The 26,053-nt window shown below is 49.7% G+C and overlaps 1 protein-coding gene across 1 annotated transcript; it reads right to left on the bottom strand.

The window, feature by feature from the left end:
* Window positions 1-737: 737 nt before the first annotated feature.
* RAB12 (RAB12, member RAS oncogene family) lies at window positions 738-26,053 on the bottom strand. Its single transcript, XM_004579637.2, has 6 exons — window positions 25,604-26,053; window positions 10,279-10,339; window positions 5,146-5,284; window positions 3,770-3,859; window positions 3,094-3,198; window positions 738-1,942 (listed from the first exon to the last, which is right to left on the bottom strand). The coding sequence occupies exons 1-6, from the start codon at window positions 26,037-26,039 to the stop codon at window positions 1,829-1,831; spliced, it is 945 nt and encodes a 314-aa protein (XP_004579694.2). The 5' UTR covers window positions 26,040-26,053; the 3' UTR covers window positions 738-1,828.

Below are 26,053 nucleotides of genomic sequence, written 5' to 3'. Positions count from 1 at the left end.
AAGCTGAGGGCGCATGGTCCCCTGTCATCGCACGCAGGCTGATGGGAGGGAAGGAAATGCAAGCCAGCCCTCCTCCCTTCCTCCAAGACCTCAGCCCCAGCATCAAAGAACGCAACACAGGACAGCCCTGCAGATGAGAAAACAGATCCCGGCACGGCTGGTCATCGACTGAGGAAGACAAGGTATGTGCATGCACTCTGATGTGGGTAGCTCAGTGGCTGGAAAGGACTCCCATCACCACTGCCTGTGTTCAGAACATCCCACCTGCCCAGCTGAAACTGTGCCCTGTAACAACTCTCCATGTCTCCGTGAATCTGACCACACCCCTCATCTGAGAGCAGTCAGTGTTCTCTCCTGTCCCGCGTGGCCCCCACGCTGCAGCATGCCGTAGCTCTGTCCTCCTGCAGGTGGAGCACCACCCGCTGCCTGTGTACCACCCGCTGCCTGTGTCTTCCAGCTGTGGTCTACCTGTTTCTCCCTTGGGGCTCTTGTGAGTAGCAATGAGCGTGAGTGTGCAGCGCCCCAGCTGGCTGTGCTCAGCCCAACCCAGGGAGTCAGGCTGCTGGAGCACGTGGCCACTCTGGGCACCCCTGTCAGAAACTGCCAAGTGGGTTTTCCACAGCAGAGAGCAGCCTTTCCTTCCGAAAACGCTCAACATATTAACAAGTGTAGGTTAGGAAGAATACACTGTGATGGTCACAATCTTTAGCTGCATAAACAAACAGGGTAACCCAATGGTCATTCATAAATACAAAATTTTATTTGCACTTCATTAGTGTAGAAAGACCACAATGCTTCTCATACCACAACACTCAAGACACGCCAAGTTATTCAAATACAGAATTACTTATTTACCTTGACTAAACAAAACAGTGCAGTTTAATAAAAGATATACCAAAGATAAGAGTTCACAAATTCATTATCAGACCAAAAAAACAAAAAACCAAAAAACCAAAACCAAAAAATCCCGAACAGAGTCTGGGCTTAACAGGAACGAGCCTCACCGTAAAGGGCGGAATCCATCGTCACAAAGAAACAGGATGCTTAGGCAAACACGCGTGTTCTCTGCTCGAGTAAAATGCATCTCTTTAAAACTCCTTGAAACAGGATTTGTTCAGGACAGCAGCTTTGTTTTAAATTTCTTTTTCCTGTAATTTCAAAAGCACTTCTTGTTTGAGTCGTCGTAGGTTCTTAGAAGCACAGGGGACGTCCATCGGGAAGCTGTGGGTGGTCGGCGGCTTTCGTCAAGGCAGAGGCCGCCCTGCCACGCGCAGCCCTCCACTGCCGTGCCCGCCACCAGGCAACCTGCCATGGTGGCTACGGCTGGAGCCTGGCTTGGCGCAGGAACACTCCAACACTTGAATGATGCTACAGCTGGGGGAAATGTTGTGTAAATAAAGAAAAAGCACTTGAGATAGCTTTTTCTTCCCCGCCGAGTCTTTAGTTTCTACAAGTTTTCTTTAAAACGGTAAGCAAAGCACCATGTCCTTTCTTCTTATCACAATATCTTCTGTCCTCATAGTATAATTAACAAGGACAAGTATTTAAGAAACATAGCTTTCGTTTCTCCCATTCTTCATATTAGAAGTACTACGCTTCCCAGTGTGTGTACGCTAGACACTGGGGTAATGAATGAAATATAATCATTTGGAGGGAAAATGTAATGTGTAACCAAAACTTACCCAGTATTGCATATTTACAAGTTAGTGTATAGCTCTGACTTGGATTACAAAGTGCGAAAGGAAATTGTCAAAATGATTGTAGTGCGGAATAGAACACGCTCTCCCCTCTCCAGGAGCTGCGCCCACTTGGTTTCCAGAGCAGCGCATCAGCAGCATCGCATGTGCGGTCTGGGGGGAGGCAGTTCGGGCGGGATCTCGGGCTCCGGTTGTAACGAGAGGATGCTATTGGACAGCTCGTTCCTCAGGATGTCCAGCGGCATCTAAAGGACACAGGCAAAAGACAAATGCCATTCCAACCTTACAGGACACTGGCACGTGCGCCGTAAGGAGCAGCATTCCACAAAAAGCAACACTCTCTGGTCACCAAAGGTGAGGCAGATGTTAAAGGCTTCAGGTGGCAACAGAGCCAAACCAGGGTTGCGCAGAGCACTGCGTGGGTCAAAGAGCACACCGCTCACCCTTTCATGCGTGGTGGCAGCAGAGGCCAGCCCAGCCTCCCATGAAGCGACTGGACGGAACTCAAGGCCCTGACAGTTCAGTTAACGTGAACACGGGCTCTGCGAACAAGCCACGTGCTTATGAAAGAGGACCTCTCTTGGCAACTATATAAACATCCAATTCGGGGGACACTTCTGAGTCAAGTGTGAGCTGAGCTGACTGTACCTGGTAGCAGCTACAGCTTCTACCTCCTGGGACAGACCGAGTCTGCATTCTACATGTGCAAGCCTGCCTACGGCACACCATGCCATCAGCCAGTCCCACATCCAGAGGCGACAGAAGCACCAAGAAGACGTGCGTGGGCCACCGGCCAGTGACCGCACCGTTTCGCAGGAAGGCCGGAGCTGTGCAGACTCTAACACCCTCTAGGAGGGGCGGGAATCGAGCCCTCTCGGAAACCAAGGATGACTGGATGGACAAACTCAGGTTTTCACTACAAACCTCTGAGTGTAAGCCTCCAGGTACAGCAAGAATCCATTACTGCTTGAGGAAACTGCTCAGCGCGGCCTGTGCAAAGGTCGGGGCACAGCGCCAGAGGACAGCGGGGACCTCTCCTTGGCTCAGCTGCACACTCCGCTGCCTCCCCACCATCTACATGGAACAATTCTGGCAGGTTGGTCAAGAAGCAAAGCAAGCTTCCAATGAACACTATTACCACTTGCTTACGTCACCCCACCAGGCTGCATTTCCATGCTCAGTGGGTCTGTTGAGGATGAACCCTAGAGACGCCCAAAGGCCCTGGGTGGGCAGCACCTGGTGCTCCCGAGCCACACACCCTCGCCAGGCTAACCACTGTATCCGGTCTGTGAGCCAAAGCAGAACTATTGAAGTTTCATTTCTGAATGAAACAGCCTCAGTAAGAAGCCACAAAGGAAACAATTGGTTTCAAATCAAAGACTCGCAGTGCTCTTACCTTTTTCAGAATGTCATCCACAAGTTTCAGAAAGATCTCGTCTACATTGAAGTTGTCCTTGGCGCTTGCTTCGCAGAACCGCATCCCGGTTATCTGCTGTGCAAACTGAGAGAACACAGCGATGTGTCTTCCCTGCGTGCAGCTCAGCACTGGCCAGCCTGTGCGCAGAGGCCTGGCTGCTGCTCAGAGAGCCTTCGGCGTCAAGGGAAGCGCTGGCACAGTGGACTGGCAGTCGCACTGACACTCAACCAGGAGGCTCACAGGGGCAGCAGCAGATTCTTACTTTATAAGTCAACAGCAAAATACAACCCAGCAAAAACGTGCAGGGTATGCCAGGACCATGAAGTAAATTACAACTGACATTTAAGATGCGATCATCACTGCTTCTCTGTGACTGAGTCCTTAGCAAAATCCAAGGAAGGCTAAAACACATCCGAGTTAAGAGAAAATCATAAAATCAGTATGATGGCTTGAAACACCAGGTTGGATAGCAATTTGCTCCATGCTAATGCAGTTTCAAAAAGAATGTAAAGGAGCAAACAAATGAGAAAGATGTGGCTGTGATGAAATGTGCGGTTACTGTGCTGGTAGACGGGTCGCAGTTCACCGAGGGCACAAAGCCCACCACGCTGACTGTTACCGAGTGTGGGCACCTCCCACGCCCAGCACGTCTCACCTTCTCACCCTGCTGCCTGCTGATCTCCCGGTCCGCTTCACAGTCCAGCTTATTTCCCACCAGGAGAAGCTCGGCATCTTCCGAAGCATACTGTGAATTTTATAAGAAGCTGTGTTTCACAGACGGGCACTACCGTGTACCAACAGAGGAAAGGCAAGCCCGCTTTCTCCTGGTCCTTCTCCCCCATTGTCCCCTCACCCCACCCGGTAACGGGGCTGGGTGAGACAGGGTCCCCGGGACCGCAGAGTAGCTGGGCAAGCAGCATGAGGAACCGCCCAAGAAGTCCCAAGACTCTACCCTCAGAAATTCATTCAGAACAGTCAAATGGCTATCAACGGACGCCAACCTCAAAGTCCTAACAAAATGGACCAAGAATCAGAGAAAAGAATCTTGCAATTTCAAAAAACGCTGTAGGCTTAGGAACTCTAAAAAGGTTAAAAATCTTTGGTTACCCCATTTAATTTTATGTATCTCTAAAAAGTTACGTGAAAGATGGTGCGGCCTTGGCCAAGTCCCCAAGCCCAGGGGAGAGCTGGTTCCTCATCAGGAATCTGTGTGGGAACAGTGCCAGCACCCAGCTGCCAGGGCAAGGGAAGGACCAGAACAAGGAAGCACCAGACATAAACTCAAGCTCGTGGACCTTAGCATTTGGGCTACTTGAGTTTGTGTAAGTTTAAAAGATAAAATTCTGGGCCTGGCGGTGTGGCCTAGCGGCTAAAGTCCTCGCCTTGAAAGCCCCGGGAACCCATATGGGCGCCGGTTCTAATCCCGGCAGCTCCACTTCCCATCCAGCTCCCTGCTTGTGGCCTGGAAAGCAGTCGAGGACGGCCCAAAGCTTTGGGACCCTGCACTCGCGTGGGAGACCTGGAAGAGGTTCCTGGTTCCCGGCATCGGATTGGCGTGCATCGGCCCGTTGCGGCTCACTTGGGGAGTGAAACATCAGACGGAAGATCTTCCTCTCTGTCTCTCCTCCTCTCTGTATATCCGGCTTTCCAATAATAATAAAATCTTAAAAAAAAAAAAACAAAATTCTTAAGACATTCCTACTGATGGTCCCTTTCTCCTTTCCTCCAGGGTTTGTGTGGCTTCTATAGGAGGGACAGTCAGCACCCAGGGAAAACCACTACTGGCCCTGGGATCCAGTGCCAAGTGCAGAGCAGGCTGAGAGCAGGGCTCACACAAGCACCTGGGTGACCCTTCTGCAGAAACCAGGATGCCCTGTCTCCAACTGCACGGGCAGAGTGAGCAGGCTTGGGCTCTGAATGTCCGAGGTACCCATTAAGAGCCCTGGTCTTACTCTCTGGGTCAACCTTCCCCGGATGGTCGCACTCGGCCTTAAAGGAGGCACAGTCTGGAGTACACGCCTCCTTCCTCACCTTGTCAATCATCTTCATCCATTTCGGCAGGTCATCAAACGTCTCCTTCTTAGTGATGTCATACACGAGGATGATGCCCTTGGCACTTCTGTAGTAGGCTGAGGTAATGCTGTTGAATCTCTCCTGGCCTGCTGTGTCCCTAGGAAAGAGCAGCAAAAATCAGCTCCCAAGGAATCCCAAAGCCAGCCCCTCCTCGCCCCACGAGCTTCAGGGGAGGAAAATGCCCAGACACAATGTTAACTGCTCAAATGGATAAACACACACGGACTACGAACCAAGAACGATTAATTATCCCCCCATCTGAAAGACAGAAGATCAGCAGTGGAAATGTTAATACATCGAAACATAGGGTCAGGCTTCTCAAAACTAAAGCAAAGGACACAAGTTTTTAAAAAGCAGTCATCTACAAAGCAACCCTTAGCACTGTGGGTGATCTAAGAAACAATTCCACAAACACCCGAGAGTCAGGACACGTCGTACCCAGGAGGGTAGGTATGCCCTGCCTGGCAAGCTGTGGAAATCCCCAAAATGTAGTAAAACCAGGAAAGCCCTCCCAACCCAGAGAGCCCACTCCTTGCTCCCAGGCCTAATGATGGGGCTGGGCTCCATGGCACCGTCTTCACACAGGAGAAGGGTAGCAGGACACCATCACAGTCCTCGCATGCCTGATGGAGGGCAGCAACACTGGTTGGCCAGAGACCATCAGCAGGGCCGTGCCCGGGAAAGGGCCGGCTGGAGTGCTGGCACCGTGAAGGCAGGGTCATCAGGCAGCCAGGACTCACTGACATCAGCTCAGAACTGCTTTTAGAAGTCTTGGTAGCTTTGTTAAACTACCTGCATTCAAACAAAAACATAACTAAGTCCCCATTTCTTTCAATCCAGGATCTTGGAAATAAGGAAGAATTTTCATAGCAGAAAAAGACAGTCACAGGATTTGATCAAATGTTTTCCATGTTTAAAGAAATATCCTCTGCTATCTGAATACTGTTAAGAAACACTTGCCATTTCTTTAAAAAGCCAAAGACACCACACATTTCTCTACTCTGCAGTATCTGGCTAGCACAATATAGTGCAACCTCAAATTTAAATAGCAATCACACGTAACTGCTTCCTGGAGCATTGTGGAAACTACATGCTTTACTGAATCTTTATTGCAAGTAATTTTAATCCGGCTTTTAAATGAATTCACATTCATCTGTATATATATTCATTGAATTTAATATCCAGAAATTTGGTCTCAAAAACAAAGAAAAAAATAGATAAAAATAGTTTCAATAAAGACTCTATAATCAAAGCACAGGGGTTAAAAAAAAAAGGAAAAAGAAAGGTATTTCTGATGTGGTTTAAGGAAGGTTGTGTGAGTGGAGGAATTTTCAGCAGGTGAACCATCAGTATCCATTTAATGAGCCGTGAGAAAACAGAGCTAAAACCGGAGGCAAATAAATGAACACATAGGTTTAGTTTATGAAGTTGCAGAGAGGGAATGTCCACTTGCTCCTGCCCACTGAAGACTCCTTTCAATGCTGTCTTTCCTGTCTGCCCTGGATGCTTCCAGCAGAGCAGCAAGCTTCTCCAGGGACAGTTTCACAGTCCCCTAACATCTGGGCTTATTTTTTCATTTAAGAGCTCTTCTGCTTCATTTCACTTCTCAACTTTTGAAACAGATTCCGTTCAACAAGTGTTTACTAAGTGCTTCCCAGGAATCCAGGTGAGTCCCCACCGTGTAGGACGGTAGGGGACACGTCGCATGGATCAGCCTTTCATCTAGCATCATGCGGCGGAATCCTACCACCTCTCCTCTGCCTCTGCAAGCCGAGTTTCCCCTGCCAGTGACAGGCTAGCTTCTACAGATCAAGTTACTAACAAACTAAATCGCCATTTCCCACAGCCTGCAAGAGGCCTTGTCCTGACTTTGGTGCAAACTGAAAAATTCCTTCAATTCTGCCTCTCCTGTTCATCAACACAACAATGTGAAGATTTTTATCCACTGCATTTAATCTATTTAATAATGTTGCGATTACTGAATTATTTAAATACTTAATTATTGTGGGGCAATAATCAGTATCCGTGTGTAAAATGCTTCCAACTTCCAAGCATGGAAGGAAAGAGCTTGATGTCAACCCGGGTAAACAAAATTCTACAACAGTGAGGTGGTGGAGGATCGGCAGCATGAAGGCGACCTTGAATTTATTCTGTTTGCCTACAAGTAGGGGACACACTTCATGTCTCAAGTCCACTGCAATATAATGGCTCCAAATTCACAGTAACTTACAGCATAGCACTTGGATACGTACAGATGAATGACAGCTGAGCCAATGAATTTTATTTTAGCTATACTTGAAGATCTTATGTACTTTCATGTAGAAATGCTTTACGTAGACAAGAAAAAAGGCTCCCTTTCTGTCCACAGATGATCAAGAAACTACGGCAGGGTCATGAAGGGTGCCTTAAGAATGGGACAGAGAATGACTTGTGTGTGGTGTAGCACCTGAAACTTCTGCCTGCGATGCTGACATCCCACATGGGCACCGGCTGTGCCACTTGTGATCCGGCTTCCTGCTGACATGCCTGGGAAAACAGCAGGAGATGGCCCAAAGAGGACCTGAACCCATACATGGGACACGGAGGATTCGCTTAGCTTCTGTTTGGTCCAGCGCTGGCCACTGTGGCTATCTGGGGCAGTGAACCAGCATATGGAAGATCTGTTTCTCCTCTCTGTGCCTTTCGAATGTGACAAAGATATCTGTAGCTTTGATACTTAAAACCTTCAGGAATCTATTGTGAATACTACTGTCTTTGATTGGCTATATCCAGAAGCAAAGAAAACACGAATTTCTTCTAATGAGATTTCCCTCTGGCAGCCAACCATCAATGCCACTGCCTGCTGAGGACCCCAAAAGAGCCATTTTTAATCACTCTGCTCCTTTGCTGACTGCTCCTGGTCATTCAAGAGGTTCCAAAGGCCACAGCACCAGGGTACCTCTTATCTCCAAAATCAACCGGCATAAAATGCTTCCGTCCTGCCTACTGGATAATAATGCAACAATGAAGAAAGGAGTTTTATTTTCTCACTTTTTTTTTAAAAAGATTTACTTATTTTCATTGGAAAGGCAGATCCACAGAGAAAAGAGACAGGGAGAAAGATCCTACACCTGCTAGTTCACTCCCCAAATGGCCTCAATGGCTGCAGTTGAGCTGATCAGAAGCCAGAAGCCATGAGCCAGGATGTTCCTCTAAGTCTCCCACGTGGGTGTACGGTCCCAAACCCCTTTAGGCTGTCCTCTACTGCTTTTCCAGACGATAAGCAGGGAGCCAGATGGTAAGTAGAGTAGCTGGGACACAAATGGGATCCTGGAGCTTGAAAGGGGAAGACCAACCAACTGAGCTATTACACTGGGCCCTATTTTCTCACCTTTTAAATAAACATTTGAGAAGGTAGAAATCTTATTGAGTATGCTATGGTTAACGAGGCAGCTATTGTTGATATGGTATTCACTGCTGAAACCCCCTCCAGTAAGACAGCCATTGGATTTTCTAAGGGAGTCACTGGAATCCCCCTTCTTGAAAGCCTTTTCTGGTTTGTAAGCAAGGAGCTGGACTGGAAGTGGATAAGCCAGATCTCCAACCAGTGCCCATGTGGGACGCTGGCGCTGCAGGTAGAAGCTCAGCCACAGCACTGGCCCTTAATTTCCACTTTTTAAAACCATCCCACCCAAGTTTTACAAACATTTTTGAATAACACATAGTCAAGGTATTTATCTCCAGATACAGGTGTATTTTGAGATGTAATTTACATTTCTGTTTGGAGCCAGGCAGTGGGTGGTCGAGAGGCACGCTCTCTGTTCTCACCTGGGGCACTCCTGTGTGCTTTACTAGTTTCCATTTTTGACAGAAGCACGCGGTATTTGGGTCTTTCCATGCTTTGTGTGTGTGTGTGGGGGGGCAGATTCACTACTGTCAGAAACACTTTGGTGCTAATACCTTCGTGATTATTTTTAGGTGGGCCTAGCACCTGCCGCACACAGGTCTGCCATCAGCGGCACTACCCCACGAGGTGGTCTCATCAGAATGCCCCTCACCTCTGGTGCTGGGGGTGGAGATGGACACCTTCCCACCCTCACCTGCAAAAGCTTACGACAGAAACAGTGGCTGGGTGGCAGCGAAGGGCACAGCCAGCACCGCAGAAGGCTTTGCCTGCTGCCCCTGGGCCGTCAGCTGCAGCAACAGTAAGTTTTCTTCTGGTATTTGGACTGCTCAGGCTTCACCCCAAGCCAAGAAGACCCCAACCCCAAACCAAAACGCTCTCTGGGTGGGCTCCCAAATGAAGACATTACCTCAGACGGTTCTGCAGGGCTGCAGCAGTGCCCCGCGGGCGCGGTGAAGGATGGAGACATGGCACTAACACTCAAGCGTTAGGTGACCGGTGACGTCACAGATGAAGCAGCAATTAACGCAGATGAAAGCACACACACACATGGTGGACAGACAGAGCTGGGGGCGACCTGCCAAGAGGAGTTAGTGAGCTGAGTGTGCCGCGGCCGCGTCACGGGCAGCAAGGGCACACAGAAGAGCCCGCAGTGCCACTGCTCCAACTACCACCTCGCCTCGCCTCAGCCTCTTGCCTACGCTGGCCGCCGGCATCGCCAAGCACATACTGGTGCTGTCTGTCTCACTGGGGCCACTCCTGAGAGAGGGGCCTTCGGCTTCGTCCAGCAGGCCTGAGTGGGGGCTCTGTTGGGAGATGCTGGCCTGCCCCTCGCCATGCCTACACCTACACAGGGCTGCCTGGCGGCTTCTGCTGCTCTGCCTGCCAGGCCTGCAAATCTGGCTCACACAAAGTAACCTAAAGACCAGCCCGTGAGCAACCATCAGTGCTGACAGCTGCGACGGCATTCAGATGATCTGTGAGCAGAGGCACAAGGGTTCCAAACCGGCTACGGCTGAAGGAACTCCCCGCTGCGAATGGAGTATGCGATGACCGGGCTTCCAGTCTCCCTTAAGGAAGCGCCGTCCGCAGGCACAGGAGCAGAGGGCAGGAGGCGTGTGCCAGCTCACACAGTTAATTTCATTAGACAAGCGAGGGGACTGTTAGACACACAAGCACGCCACTGGTGGGTGGACTCTGCCACTTACCAGATCTGCAATCTAATCTTCTTTCCTCTTAGCTCCACGGTTTTGATCTTAAAGTCCACACCTGTGAATAAAGCAAACAAGCATGAGGCAGAAACAGTGAGGACGGGCCTTGTCTTGAGAAATAACTCTGGCCCATGTTTCTGCTCCAGGCCGGGCGGACGCCCATGAGCACCTGCAGCTCTCGGGGCACTCCAGGCGCCTGGACGGGTCACCGTGTGCTGCTGGATCCCCAACCACCTACCCAGCATTCGTGCCGTTCACAAGGTCACTTACTGTCGCCACAGTTCAGTTAGAAATCCATTTACTAATCACAATGACAAATAAATGGCTTTCAAAAGGTATTATATTGGAGACAGTGCTTATTGCAGGATATTGGAAACTTAGCTTGGTTTCAAACCACCTTAGTCTGAACTTGGAAGTTATTTTATTAAAATTTTCTATGCTCACAAAAGATTTTAGTGAAGATAAAAATGACTTAGTATATAATCAATAGTGGGGGGGCAGGAATTATTTTTAAAAAATTAACTCACACAAATCAACATGGGCAACTTTCACTTTTACATGTTTTAGCACTGCTAAGCAAACCATCACCCGTCAGCTTTCCTCTTCCATGCAGCCTGTGACGCTCCAGACAGATCTTTAAACCAAATTTTAATTTGTATATGTTACCTTTAATAGAAAGCTTAAATATTTCAAGGTGAGTTTTAAATACAATTTCACAACTAAGCCAAATGAAAGACACACTGGCGAGTGTGCAGCAGCCACACCGAGCCACAGGGAACCTGTCTGTCCCATGGCTCTCCACTCGGGTACACCCAGGCACCAGCCCTGGAGAAGAGAAAGACATGTGACTGCTTTTTATTATTAGTAACGCAGTATGGAAAGCAAGGAGAACCAAAGCCATGGTCACCGCCCCGCGGCAGGGTGGGGGTCGGGGGCAGCCTCCTGCCATAAGGAAACCGCACAGATTGACAATGTCACAGGAAAGAAGCCAGAGAAGGTGCCGCTACTTTTGAATTTCTGTCCCTCCCAGCATCCAGGGGCAGGGCTGAGCTAGGGCCAGCTCTCTCAATTTCACTTTCATTTCTGGAAGGCATTTGCTTCCCAAAGTCAAATGACACAGCCATGAAGGAGGAAGCCTGTGGCGCATGACTAAGACCTGGAGCTCCTCAAGGGCCCACCCGCGAGGATATGGCCGAACAGAGCAGCCCTCTAAGAGGCACAAGCAGCTCGGACTTGACCAGGCACAGCTTAAGGACCATACACTGCCCTCTTGGAACGGCCACCCTGAGGGTCTCTGCCCAGCACCGTTACTTCCCTCTTCATCACAAACCAAATCTACATGCTGTCACGAATGCCGGTCTAGTCTTTCTTAAGACATTATTATTATTATTTTGCTTCTAATTCAGCTTTTTATTTATTTTTAATTTATTAATTACATTGCATTATGTGACACAGTTTTATAGGTACTGGGATTCCCCCCACCATTCCCCAAACCCTCCCCCATGGTGGATTCCTCCACCTTGTTGCATTAACACAGTTCAAGATCAGTTGAGACTCTTTCATTGAGAGCATATACCAAGCATAGAGTCCAGCATCTTGTTGTCCAAATTCAACAGCTTGTTGGTGAGACCATCTCTGGTCTGAAGGCAGAGCCGGCAGAGTATCATCCCTATCAATTAAAATCCCTGACATAACATCAGCAACAATTTATAACGTTATGGAATTAATTGACAGTATTGAGTAACCAACATGTTGACATTTCAATTTCAGTTTATACACGACCGACTTCTATACACCTTAAAATGGCTATAGATTACTATTCAGCTGTCTCATGTCTATTTTCATTACAGTATTTAGCATTATATAGCGTTAAAGCATAATTTTGCTGAACTTAGCTTTTTTTTTCAGGTAGTCTAGACTGGCTTATAACTCTAACAAGACATATGTCAACAATTGAGATGCAGAACAGTTTTAAGAGGGGTGTGCAGAGAAATCCTCAATACCCTAGTGAGGAGTAACTAATCTTTGTGTTCCATCTAGTAAGATATTTAAGTGTATCCACCTTGGCCGTTTCCTGTCTGATTCCAAGCTTTCCTTGTTGTTCTCTATCTATTCTAGAATTTTGTTTGTTTGTTTTGAGGGGTTTCTGGAGCGATCCTGATGGTCACTGCAAGATAGGGTGTGGACCCAAAGTTGGAACCAAGTGAGGACCAGAGAACGCTCCCCTCCCTAGTCCCAAAGGAAGTTTACTGTTTTTCTGTTTCTGCAGACTGCTCAGGGTTCCTGGCTGTTGTTCTGATGCCCTTGGATCCTGCGAGGAAGGATTTGGATTTCTTTCATCCCATATGGTGGATTCAAGTGGGAGTGGATGACCTCAGAGTTCTTGGCCTCCGAAGGCACTCCAATTCCCCGTGCTCTCCTTGGCAGTTGAGATGTAGTCCTCGGTGCTCGTACTGATAGTCCTTGGTGAGGATCTGTGAATCTTCAGGGTTAGGATACAAGCCTCCTCCTGTCTCCCTGCTCCACTCTGGGGTCCCCCCCTGCTCTGTGCATATGACCTCCTGTTAACAGGTTGTCAAGACCACTTTAAGACATTATTTTTAAAAACCTTACTTCAGAAAGTTGAGACTTTCTAAAGACTTGTCATGGTGGCTGCAAATTCCCTAAGAATCAGCTTGGCCCCAGCTGCAAGTGGGCAGATGGCTTTTGTTGTGATTACACTGTTTCCTTGCTAAGAACTGTTGAGTCTGAACATGCCAGATGCTCTTTTTCACATAACTTAGCAACTCTGGGCCAACTTCAGGAGTCCCCCACACTAGGACTATTTTGCAGCCTCAAAGCTAATGTATGAAAACAAAAGGCAGAGGGCGTTAACATTCAAATACAGGAAGTAAGTGGTAATATCATCACCATGTGATTATAAGCACACTACCAGTTCTAATAGGAAAACAAAGACAATCCAACAGCAGGCAGGGTTAAGAATCTGTTCCGTCAAAATGAAGACTCGTAACACAGAAACAACCAATGGCTAAATCTAAAATTCAACAAAGACAACAGAATAGTGACATATCCTGGGCCTTATCTAACAGCCACCAAGCAGCCCATGATGACTGGGAGCTTAATCCACTTTATGGCTTAGAACCTTGGATTTGTATCAAGGTATATAATGAACACTTCTAAAAATCTTCTCACATCACAAATAAAAACAATTGCTAATAGTGTCTGTTATTAGTATCAACACCACGGAGATAATGGTAATACTTTCCAAAAGCAATTGAGCCACCAACAGCCTCAGGTATGAGGGGATTAAACAGCATCTCACAGCCTATGGACCAGTACGGGGCACCCACGGTCCTGCTGACCACCAGCCACCAACAGGGAAGCCAGCAGCCATCCTCACCAGGCTCAGTCAGCCACACTGTCCCAAACCAACACACCACAGCACACCCTTCTCCGAGGACACCTGCCTTTCTCTGTGCCCCCAGCTCTAGGACCCGTCTCCTTCTCTGACCCTCATCACTGTCTCTTCTTGGCTGCACTCCCTCAGGGAATCTGTGTCTCCGAGAAAGTGTGTTTCTCTGACTCCTGGAAAGCTGCAACATGGCTGCCACTCAACAGCCACTCAGGAGATTCGATCACTGAAAGCTGCCCCCTTGTAAGGAGAACTGCTATTTTGGGGGGAAATGTGGTCAAAACAGGACTGACCCATTGAAAAAAGACAAACACCTTTGTGTAGACAGGCCAAGCAGATGTGTAATGGGAGCAGTGAATGCAGAAAGACACACACACACACACACACACACACACACACACACACACACAGGTGGGTGTGCCTTTTTGTGGCACAGTGGATAATGCTATCACTGGCATTCCATATGGGCACTAGTTCATGTTGAGGCTGCTGCACTTCCGATCCAGCTCCCTGCTTATGGCCTCAGAAAAGCAGTCGAAGACAGCTCAAATGCTTCGGGTACTACCTCCCGCGTGGGAGATCTTTAAGAAGTTCCTGGTTTCTGCCTACCTGTTGTGGCCATCTGCGTAACAAAGCACCAAAGATTTGTCAAGTAAATTTTAAAAAAAGGAAAAAAAGACAGGTGTGAAACGGAGCACTGCCTTTCTCCTGCAATTCCTTAAAGAATGCGAGGTGTGTGTGTGTCCTATTTCATTTGGAAGGTGGAGTTTCACTGAGACATGCAGAGAAAGAGGGCTTGCATCCACTAGTTCACTTCCTAAACAGCGACAATGCTCAGGGGCGGTGCCAGGCTGCAGTCAGGAGGCAGGCACTCCCTCCTGGTCTGGTGAGCAGGAAGAGGTATGAAAGCAGAGCAGAACCTCAAACCAAGGCTCACATGCGATGCTGGCAATGTGCCTGTGCCCCCTCCCTACACCGCCCTGATGGTCACTACAGCAACACACGGCGCCTGCAGTGCTGGCACCCCACATGGACACTGGTGAGTCCCCGCTGTTCCACATCCGATCCAGCTTCCTGTTAACACGCCTGGGAAAACAGTGGAAGATGGCTCTGCACCCACAGGACACTGGGGGAGAATCCTGGCATCTGGCCGTGGGCTGGTCCAGCTCCAGCCAAAGCAACTATTTGGGAAGTGAACCAGCAGATAGAAGATCACCCTCTCTCTAAACTCTGCCTCTCAAATAAATAAACAAATTTAAAGGGGGAGGGTGGGAAGCTAATCTTTCTTCAAGGAATGCTATGGCCTGGTGGTCCCCAAGGGTTCCTGTTGAAATTTAACCCCACTGTGAAGCATTAAGCAGGTGGAAATTCCATTCAACTGTGTTGTTAAGAAGTGGGGCTTCTGGGAGGTGAGCAGGATTAGATAGGTCATCAGGTAGAGTCTCCATAACTGGCTTTCCAAGAAGTAACACAGAGAGCAGAGGACACACGGACACACACACACACTCACCGTGTGACGCCCCACACCACCTCAGCACTCTGCCATCAAGAAGGCTGTCCCCAAAACAGGCCCTTTGCCTTCCACCAGAACCGCGGCCAAGACACACTTCTCTTTGTTAAGTATCCAGTTTCAAATATTTTGTGCAGCTTATCTTTCTTATCCAGGCTAGTTATTGTTACTTTAAAAATTCCCGAGTGTCCTAGGACACAGAGGTTTACTGGAGCCCCCAGTTTTGGGCGGCCCCCTCCACTTGGACTGGTGGAGGAAAGAGGACAAGATGAGCCAGGAAGCAGAGGAGGACAGTGAGAGAACTGCCTACAGAGGAGAGGGGACAAAGGAAGACCTCCCACTAGGCCCCCACCCTAGGAGCCATGATTAGTGTGGGTCGCCCCTCCACATGAAGGTACTAACCAATGACCTAAGACTTTGGGGTTGTCTGCAAGAACCTGCTGCAACACTGTACTTTTTTTTTTTTTTTTTTAAAGATTTACTCATTTTATTACAGCCAGATATACACAGAGAGGAGGAGAGAGAGAGAGGAAGATCTTCCGTCCGATGATTCACTCCCCAAGTGAGCCGCAACGGCCGGGCAGTGCTATGCCGATCTGAAGCCGGGAACCAGGAACCTCTTCTGGGTCTCCCACGCGGGTACAGTGTCCCAACGCATTGGGCCGTCCTCGACTGCTTTCCCAGGCCACAAGCAGGGAGCTGGATGGGAAGTGGAGCTGCCGGGATTAGAACCGGCGCCCATATGGGATCCCGGGGCTTTCAAGGCGAGGACTTTAGCCACTAGGCCACGCCACCGGGCCCGGCAACACTGTACTTTAACAAATATTTCATGGAGCTTTTCTGAAGGCACACAGGTTACAGGGCCACATCCCTCACATTCATGGGCTAAGCCTCCTGAGTCACTGTAACTTGCTTTTTTTGTGGTTTAAAGACTTAGTATTATTTGAAAGGCACAGGGAAGGAAAGACAGAGAGGAAGAAGGAAAGAGATAGAAATCTTCCAACCACTGGTTCACTCCCCAAATGGCCACAGCAGCTGGAGCTGGCCCAGTCCGAAGCCCAGAGCCAGGAGGTTTATCCCGGCCTTGCACAGAGTGCAGGGGTCTGAGTGCGGGGGCCATCCTCCAGTGCTTTCTCAGGCCATTAGCAGAGATGGATTAGAAGTGAGGCAGTCAGGACTCAAACTGGCACCCATATGGGATGGCAGAGCCACAGGCGAAGATTAGCTTGCTATACCACAGTGCCAGCCGCCACAAATGACTCTTGATCTTAATTCTCTTTATCTTAATTTCTTCTAGCAATCATCAGAGAACATAATGTGTAAAACATGTTGCCTTATACCCAAAGCACTGGGCCCTGCAGCAGCCCAGCCACATAGGCACTGTTGCACCAGAGTGCAGAGAAGCTACAGTGACACCTGTACTAGCCGAGCAGCAATACCCAGAGCCAAGCTTCTACCATGGCCTACAACGAAAGCTGCTGCAGTGACAGCTGTGTGAGGGAGGTGCATGCAGCCCACAATGAAGCCACTGGAGACAAGTTAAACCACATACCTTGCCGCCCTTTTTTTTTTTAAGATTTATTTTATTGCAAAGTTAGATATACAGAGAGAAGGAGAGACAGAGATCATCTTCCATCAGATGGCTCACTAACCAACTGGCCCCAACAGCTGGAGCTGAGCCAATCCGAAGCCAGAAGTTTGGGAACCTCTTCCGGGTCTCCCAAGCGGGTGCAGGGTCCCAAGGCTTTGGGCCATCCTCAACTGCTTTCCCAGGCCACAAGCAGGGAGCTGGATCGGAAGTGGGGTTGCTGGGATTAGAACCAGTGCCCATATGGGATTCCAGCATGTTCAAGGTGAGGGCTTCAGCCGCTAGGCCATGGCCTTCTTTCTGGCATGCCTTCAGAAATCTTAGCTGACAAAAACTTCGGAGCCCCCAACCCCACTTTGCCCCCGGGAAGCAAAACATTTCTCAGCCATCACTGTTTCTCAAAGACCACAACAGGAGTATTTGCTTTGGGTCAAAGGCACAAGCAAGCCCACGGCAGGGCTCAGGGCGGGAGTGGGGGTGGTGTGAGTATGTCTGCCTCCCTAGGTTTGGAGCTGTGTTCATGGTGGTGGCAGAGGTGTGTGTGTGTGTGTGTCTGCTTGTCCCCTCTCCCTCTTCACTTCAGAGCTCATCTGCTCCTTGCCCCAAGGTCTGGAGCTGTGTCTGGCCTTCAGGCTTCACTCACCTCTCATTCCAACATGTTTTGTGATGAGCACAGTTTGCGGGGAGGCAGTCCTCTCAAGGATAGAGCTCACAGACTCCTGTGAACGGGGAGGCTTCAAGCGCCTTCAGTGAGTTGAAAGAAATGTCAAGGTCATAGACAGTTGTACATGTAAGGTTACAACAGTCATCCGAGTGGGGAGAGCGGGTTGGTTCTCAGCCTAAACCATATCACCCTCCGGATGCTAAGGCACAAGGAACTCTGCTGGCACACCCATCTTTCAGCTCCTGGCTAGATATCCTGCCACAGCATCGATGACAACCTGCCTTTTCCCACTTCAGCTGTGTCACAAGGAATCTGCGGAACTGAAACCAAGCACTATGACCGCAAGTTATTTTGATCACCTTGGGAGTGGGTACTATACACGGAGTAAAAGTTACCAAGTGCCATTAAAAGATGCTTCTCAGGTTTCACCCTAAGTTTAATAAGATCGCCCTGCAGTTCCCATCCAAACAGACACAAGGGCAGCACAAGTGGCAGCCTTGAACGTGACTGGAACACACAGCAGCGCCTGGACTGTAGCTGTCGGGGCAGTGCAGGTGGGGTGCTCCAAGCGTCCACTGGGGCACTTCTGGGGCCCCAGAGAACAACCAGATCATTCCATTCTCACAAGGGGCCGGTATCACCCGGGAGGGGATTTCAGAGACAGGTGGCATTTATTCTCTTCAGAGCTCTTGTCTGGCATTTGCTGCATTTTAGGTACTGTTCGACAGGCTTGATCCACATGAACTCATGCTTGCTCTTACTGACTTCCTGGGGTATACTGCTGCAGTCAGAGAGGATGTGGGTGCAGGTCACTGGGCAGGCTAATCCTCACGGTGCCCCCATGTGGACCTGGACAAGAGAGTGGCTGGATAAGAGGTGGGGACACACCCCCGTGCAGGAGAGAACACTGTGCTGCTGGCAAACATTACAGCACTAACAGCAAGCACACGGGCGGGCCCGGATTCCTCCCTAGCCAGGACGCTTTCTCCACTCTTGGCCACAGAGAAGCCTTGAAACTGCTGTTTCAAGCTCTTGGGCACAAGAGGAAGAAACTGTTTAAACGGGGAGAAGGAGTCAAGGCTGTTAGGGTGCGGGGGGAAGAATCCAGATATTCAAAGAGTGAAGCACTAAAATTTTCTTCTAAGCAAACAATAATAACTTTACTATTCTAAACACTGGGACTGCCAAGCAGACAGTGTATTTTAGCCAGGCCATGTAAGGAGATTTAATATATATATATAATATGTATATTATGTATATATATGTATATATTATATATATATTATTTGTTTGAAAGGCAGAGTAGGAGTGAGAGAAATCTTCCACCTACTGGTTCACTCCCCAAACAGCCACAATGGCTGGAGCTGGGCCAGGAGCCCCAAACTCCATCATGGTCCCCCACGTGGGTGGGCTATCTTCTGCTGCTTTCCCAGGTGCTTCAGCAGGGAGGTGGACAGAAGGTGAGGTACCCGGAACCCCAATTAGTACACTGATAGGGGACGGCGGGCATTCCAAGCAGCAACTGAACCCCTCCGTGGTAACAGCAGCCTCAAATGTACATTTCGATATGCATATTTAATTATGTACTTCTGAGTGTATCTTCAAAGGAGAATTTCTGTGAGGTGTTTCAGGATTTTACCGCCTACAGCACAAACAGGAATGAGAATTACAAATGGGCTTTCCTGGGCAGGCACTAGAGGAATTTCACCCTTGTTTATTCTTGCACTCACTGACGGCATGTGATGGACAGAAACAAGCAGAGACTCTGCCGTCCATCTGCGGGGTTGCAGCCCAAATGCCTTCACTCATCAGAGGCGGTGGGGCCAGGAGTGGGGAACAATGCAGGTGGCAGGGAGCCAGCACTAGCGCACACCTGCTACTGGTGAGCATCAGCAGGAAGCTAGCGTCAGGGAGGGACCGCAGGTACTCCGAGCAGCTGCTGTCACAGGGGTGTGACTCTGTAGCCAGCCCAGAGCGCTGAGGCACTGCCACACTGCAGGCATGAGAGGACAGGAAGAGGGAAAAGTAACAAAGACCCCCTCTGGAGTGGCCTGCTGCTCCTCCAAGGAGAGGAGGCTGGACCTGGCCTGCAGAGCTGTCTCTGGCAGTCACTTCTGTCATTGGCTTGCAGCTTGTTTTGTAAACTAAGATGGTATTACTACGTAAGCAACAGAAATCCAAGACAGATGGGGGAAAGGTTTTCTGTGATAATTAAACAAAGAGAGAGAGAAAAGAACAAAACAAAACCATATTAACAAAGGAAAGAAGGAGGAAAAGGAGGGAGAGAAGGAGGAAGAAAGAGAGAAAATCACACTCACTCACCAGCACTATTTTTGCTCTATAGTTTGGGTTTTCCAAATGTCAAAGATGTGCAATCAAAAGAAAAATAACCAGCCCTTTCCTTTGCTAGGACACAAGGGCATTTTTCCCTCCTGCCTACCATTTTATCATGGCCACCTGCATGACTCACTTCCCCTCCACAAAGGACAAGCCGGGCACGCAGGCTTCAGCCCTAAGCCTTGCACAAAGGCCGGCAGAGTGGTGTCTTACACAGACACACGAGCCTCTCAAACACACTTGCTGAGTGACTGCTGCACAAGGCCATGCTTTCTTGACAAATTCAATCCACTGCTTCACTGGCACCACGGATCTGCCACCCGAGGATCCAGAATAATGTGGACCTACCCATTCACAAAGGAACTGTCTTCTGCAGCCAGTTCCAAGATCTATTAACAGATCGCCTCCGGCAGACTCCACGGACTGCAGAGTAAGTGGCAATCTCTAGGACTTCGGATGTCTTATCACACAGAAAGAAGTCTCTCTTCTTCAGGCAAGAAACAGACACTGCATGCAGTTAAGCCAGTCTTGAAATAGATTTCTATTCAATGTAAATAACGGTCCCCAACTAAATCTGCATGCTTTCTCTCTGTGACCTTATTCCACCATATGGGACACTTTTCCACAAACCCGAGCAGTTTAATTTTCACCAAAGGAACCTCATCACCCAGCGTTCCCTTGCCCAGCACTCCCTTGGCAAGACCCCAGTGTTAGCTCCTCACTGTCATCTCCCCAAGCCATCATGTTAGGTCACTCAGCAGGGCTGCCTGTGCGGGGCTCTCCAGGCAAAGCGGATGGCCCTGGAGGGCTCCACAGCTTGGCTTTTGGCAGTGGGGATGCTGGAGAACTTTCCCTAGCTCTTTTAAGCCACGCACTTGGGTAGATCAGTCACGGCCTGTAAGAACATTAATAGAAAAGGCAAAAATGCAATGTGCAGCGTGACACTCCACTCTAATGCACATCTCTCTACTCCGACTGTCCCAGACGCCAAGCAGCCAGCTCTGCTGGCTGTCCCTGCTACAGCTTTCAGGAAGACAGGCCTGCCTCCATTTCACCTAGCCCCTCACCTGGCACTGGATGAAGAACCTACAGAGAGCGGGGCTAAGCCTCCTGGGCCTCCACCTTGGTCCTGGTGAGACAGTCCCCCACAGCCCAGTGTCCCTAGCTGCTGCTCACTGAGTACACACACCCTCGGTGCAGCCCAAGGGACCGGAGCAGGGGTTGGGCAAGGGCACAACACTGCCCTGCAGGACCAAGCACGCTCAGGGGCTAGGCTGGGGGGAAAATGAAGTAGCAAGACTCTCAGAACAAAATTTTAAGAATGTCTCAGTTCTGTTATTTTGTCTTTCCTGCGGTCTTCTCTGCTTTTTTCTGTTTTTGAAATATGAATGTTTGCTATATCCCATGTGTTCTGATGTTTTTTATTGCGGTTTTATTTATTCTAAATAATTTCTTTTTTCTTGTCGAATTCATCACTGGCTCATGGACTACACGGTAGCATCATTTTCCCCAGGAGACTTTTGAGTTTCCTTTTTGTCACCCATGTGTTGGTTACTCAGTGGTGTGGTTTTTCATGGTGGTGTAATTTGTTGTTGATGTTGACGTTGTTGTTGTGGCTGTTCTAACTCGTACCAGTTGTTGACCTTGTTTCATGGCTTCTCAAGATTATGGTAATGTATAGTGATGGAGTACTGGGGTCTATCACATACAGATGTGGGGTATAATGGAACATGCATCCCTGCTTCCAGACAAAAGACAGATTCCCAATGAAACTGTTGGGCACGTGTAGACAATGGGATGCTGGACTGTCTGACATTGTCTGTGCCAACAATGTTGGGGTACACTTAAATAAGAGACTGATAGAATTGATTCCTTATGAAGGACTACACCATTGTAGTAAAATGGGAAAACTGTTGGGGGGGTGGGGGTTTGGGGGGAATCCCAACTTACATGAAATTGCACCACATAATTCAAAATAAAAATATATTTTAAAAATATGAATGTCTGAACTCTTTTTTTTAAGGTTTGTTTACTTTCAACTACTTGAAAGGCAGAATGACAAGTGTGACTAAGCTCTCCCATCTGCTGGGTCTCTCCCTAAACAGCCCCAACAGCCAGCAGCCTAAAATTCCACCTGCATCTGCATCTCCCGCATCTCTCACATCAGTGGCAGAGACCCAGGCACCCTGATCCAGCATTTGCCTCTCAGCAGGAAACTGGAGGGGGACTCAATCCCAAGCTCTCCCAGAAGCCATGTGGGTATCCTAAACACAGCTTAACCCACATCACAACACCCACATTGACAGTGGCGTTAAAGCAACAAAATTATTCCTGCTTGGCAAAATAAAATCACAATCTTATGTTGGCCTCCAGCTTTCTGGGAGAAATTTTACTGTTCATGAAAATCAGAATTCTAGTCTAGACTGCCTTACTTCAGTCTTTCCTATATTCAATATGTGCTAAAAATTTAGGATAATTTATAGAAATATGTAAAATGCGCTATTTAAAAGATTATACAGGTTTGAATATGTCTTTGGGACCAGAAGTGTTTGATTTTTTTGGAATTTAGAATCATATTACATGTGTACACACACACGGATATCTTGGAGATGGGACACAAGCCTAAACATGGAATTTGTCTGTAATTCATACACACTTTACACTGAGACCCAGAGAGTAATTTTACCCAATATTTTCAGGGCACCAGTGTGTTGACTGCCACCTGTCATACCAAGTCAGGCGTGGAATTTCCCATTCCAGAGCTCAAAATTTCAGATTCTGGGCATTGTGGGTTAGGCATACTCAACATCTACAGGTAACAAATGCCATTTCATGGAGAATGATTTTAACATTCCAACGCAAGGGGCACACGATGCCAGGAGCCTGAAGAAGGTTCATCTCACTGACATGACTTACATCAGCATCTCACAGCAGTGCTGCACCAAGGACCAAACCCGAAAGCCAACAGAGGCTTCCCACAAGTGGCCTTCCCGTGTGTGGACCACCAGTGTTCCTGACAAAGCAATCAAGTTAAATACTGAAGCAAGCCAGGCACACACACGACGATTTGGCCCGCAGACTCACTGCACTGCAGGGCCAAGTCTTCCCCTCTGGGGCTATCCTCACCTGTGAAATGGGCTACCTTTCGTGACTGTGGCAAGGCCTCTTAGTGGAATATACAAAGTGAGTGCTCACTGAACAGGACTGCCTGCTCACAGCATGTCACTGCCCACATGCCCAGACAACTAAGTTACTTCCACAATCACAGAGAACTAGCTGCAGAGCCTGGGCAAGAACTGGGCTCCTCATTCTTTCTGCATGATTATATATATTTTTTTCTTCCTAGAAGCAAGGTCGAGGAAGGGTGAGTGAAACCACTACCACACAGGCAAAATTAATAGTGAGTTTTCAATAACCGCATAGCAACGAAAAACAAAGGCTAACACAAATCGAATTTGATGAAGTTGTCTTTGAAATACACTTCTAAAAAGTCTCATTTCCCTGCTTACCCTAAATCCCATGGCCTTAAACTGGAGGGAGAAAGTTATGGCATAAAGGTGCGTCCACACACAGACTGTAGTAGGTAATCACATATGCTTACTGCTTGGGCAGCACTGACAGACGGCTGCACCTGGCTTATTAGACACAGCACATTTCCACTGCCAGCTACCTTTCTCCATTTCTCAAACTGTCAGAGAACTTGTCAAAATTAAGAAAGCTGCAGCAGACTAATTCAACCCCATGTCCAGTGAGTATGATCCATCTTACAAGGGGACTTTAGGGAGACACTGCCAGCCAGCGACCCACCTGGAGAGGGCAGGCCTGGGGAGCAGGTTCTCTCCCTGACTCTGGTGAGTGCCAGCCATTCCCCCACCAGACATGCTGTCATGGGGGAGAATGGTGCTCTTTGTGGGGGCCCACTGAGCCTTGCACTCCCAAGAAGCCTGCGAGCTACCTGCTCAGACTGCTGTCAGTCACCGGGGTGAGCCTTCTCCTAACACCTTCACAATGCTCTGGGCTGAGGCACCTGCCTCTGACCTGCCCTCACTCTGTCCACAATCGCTACTACTGCCCTTCCCCACCTGCCACCTCCTCGCCCTGAGCTCAGCCCCACTTCTGAACAGGGCCTACCCTAATCCTGGTGGGCAGCCTAGCGCCTGACCTACAACGGGTGCTCAACAAGTGAGCCGGTAATGGCCAGAGGCAACTCTCCGGGGCTTTCAGGTGAGTCTTCAGGTTCTGAGCCTCCCACAGTTGGAAACCTTCACTCAGCCTAGTACCAAAAGGTTGTACATACAGAAACACAGGTGAACAAGACAAACACAGCCATATTTAAGGTGAGGATAGAAGCTGCTTTAAGTCCACCCGCCTAGTCTCCCTGTGGCCTCCTCATTCCCCAACAGCCTGTGCACCGCCAAATTCCGTTCAGCTGTCTTCACAGTGACCTATGGCTGCAGGAGCCCGTGGGGCCACGAAGGACTCAGCACCCCACAGCATTCGGTCCCAGGCTGCCTAAGGGACCCAGTGTGCACACGGGGTGCCAATCCACTGTGGACCGGCCTAGAAGAACCTTCCTCGTCTCACCTTCTGCCACCTGCACATCTCCAACCTCACCCGCAGTTGGCCAGGCCTCCTGTTAGCAACTGCACTGACGTCTCGGCCACACGCCACGCCGTATTAGTTCTAAGTTTACATCTTTAAATGTGGTACCACGAAGGGCTGATAACTCAGAATCTTCTTTTTAACACCACTTGATTTATGCCAGGTACTAAACCTGCGTCCCCACCACAGGATGGTTTAGTAACTCCCACACCGGGGCATGAGCCAACATGGAGTATCTGCAACAGGTGTAATCATGCTACTCAATTTCATTATCTCGTTTCCAAGGCCACCACTTTCAACAAAGCCCCGAGAGCACACATATTTTCAAAAATAATGTATCTCAGGAAAAAAAAAAAGGGTATGAAGGAAATAAAGTTCTTAGATACAAAACACAAAGATACAGACTGGCAAGTTTAACCTTCCAGACAGACCATGTGAAATGCAGTACTTGTTTTACTTAAAGGCAGGGGTCTGAGGACACTGCGCCTGCGTGCGAGGACCTGGAGTCCACGAGAATTCTGTATCCCCATGGGACAGTCCTCGCTGTCCACCTCGGCAGGTGAGCCACCCTGTCCACAGGTCCCCTCACTCAGCAACCCACACCCACCTGACAGACCCTCTCGTCCTGTAAGTCTGCCTTTAGCAAACAGAAAAATCAGCCCCGCAGTTTGTGTGTAGGACCCCGAGGTAGGTACGCTTACCTCCCGGCCTTCCTCTCCTCCAATCGGGCCGGGCCAGCGGGTTATTTGAGGTCACGGGTAAAAAACAAAAACAGCTCAAGCCCTTTCTGCTCCGAGTTTATACCTGAAAAGCCCGGTGGAGGGCAGGGTGGGGGACGCTGCTGGACCTCACCATCTCAGTGCTGTCAGCAAAAGGGATCCCTAAGAGGCCTCGGGTCCAGCCGCCTCCTGCTCTAGGACCCGCGGCCATGCCTTCCTCCTCGGACGGGTCCGAGCAGGGGTCGGGAGTTCTTCACGTGAAGATAAAGCAAGCGTCTCCCACCATCCCGGATTCCCGGGGCGCCCGAAGGGGTCGAGAACCCGGCCCTGGCCCGGACGTAGGCCGGGGCGCCCCAACGACGCCCAGCGAAAAATCCCAGGCGGAGGATACCGCCCGGCTGCCGTGGGGACCCCCTCCCGGGCCCCTAGGCTTCCAGGCGAGGCTCCCCCCAGGACCCCTACCCGGGGGTCGCCCCGCACGCGCCCTTACCCACGGTGGACTTGCAGGCCTCGCAGAAGGTGTCGTCGGTGAAGCGCTCCATCAGGCTGGTCTTGCCCACCCCGCGGGAGCCGATGATGATGACCTGGAGCTTGAAGTCGGCCGGCCTGGGGGGCTGCTTCCTCCGGCGGGCCTGGCCGCCCGACAGCGCCGGGGAGCCCACGGCCAAACCGCCGCCGCCGCCGCCACCGCCGCCCGCGGCCCGCCTCTGCAGCGCGGCGCCCGGATCCATGCACGCATACGGCTCCCGCTCGGCCCAGCGCCCGCCGCCGCCGCGCGCCCCCTCGGCCTCCGCCCCGAGCTCGACCCCGCGCTGCAGCTGCTCGGCCGGGTGGCTGCCCAGTGCCCGCTCACCGCCGCCACCGCCGCCGCCGCCGCCGGGAGAGGAGGAAGGGAAGCAGCTACTTCGCAGCAGCGGCAGCAGCATCCCGGACGAGGAGG

The sequence above is a fragment of the Ochotona princeps genome, chromosome 18 (genome assembly GCF_030435755.1).
Source record: "Ochotona princeps isolate mOchPri1 chromosome 18, mOchPri1.hap1, whole genome shotgun sequence".
Lineage (NCBI taxonomy): Eukaryota > Metazoa > Chordata > Mammalia > Lagomorpha > Ochotonidae > Ochotona > Ochotona princeps.
This window is presented reverse-complemented; position numbering and strand designations above follow the sequence as displayed.

Excerpts from the sequence above, each read along its gene's own strand:
- RAB12 (XM_004579637.2), bottom strand. The coding sequence starts at position 26,039 with ATGCTGCTGCCGCTGCTGCGAAGTAGCTGCTTCCCTTCCTCCTCTCCC. Across the intron at positions 3,860-5,145 it reads GGATGAAGATGATTGACAAG|TATGCTTCGGAAGATGCCGA; the intron begins GTGAGGAAGGAG and ends TAAAATTCACAG. Across the intron at positions 3,199-3,769 it reads GCAGGCAGCAGGGTGAGAAG|TTTGCACAGCAGATAACCGG; the intron begins GTGAGACGTGCT and ends GTGTTCTCTCAG.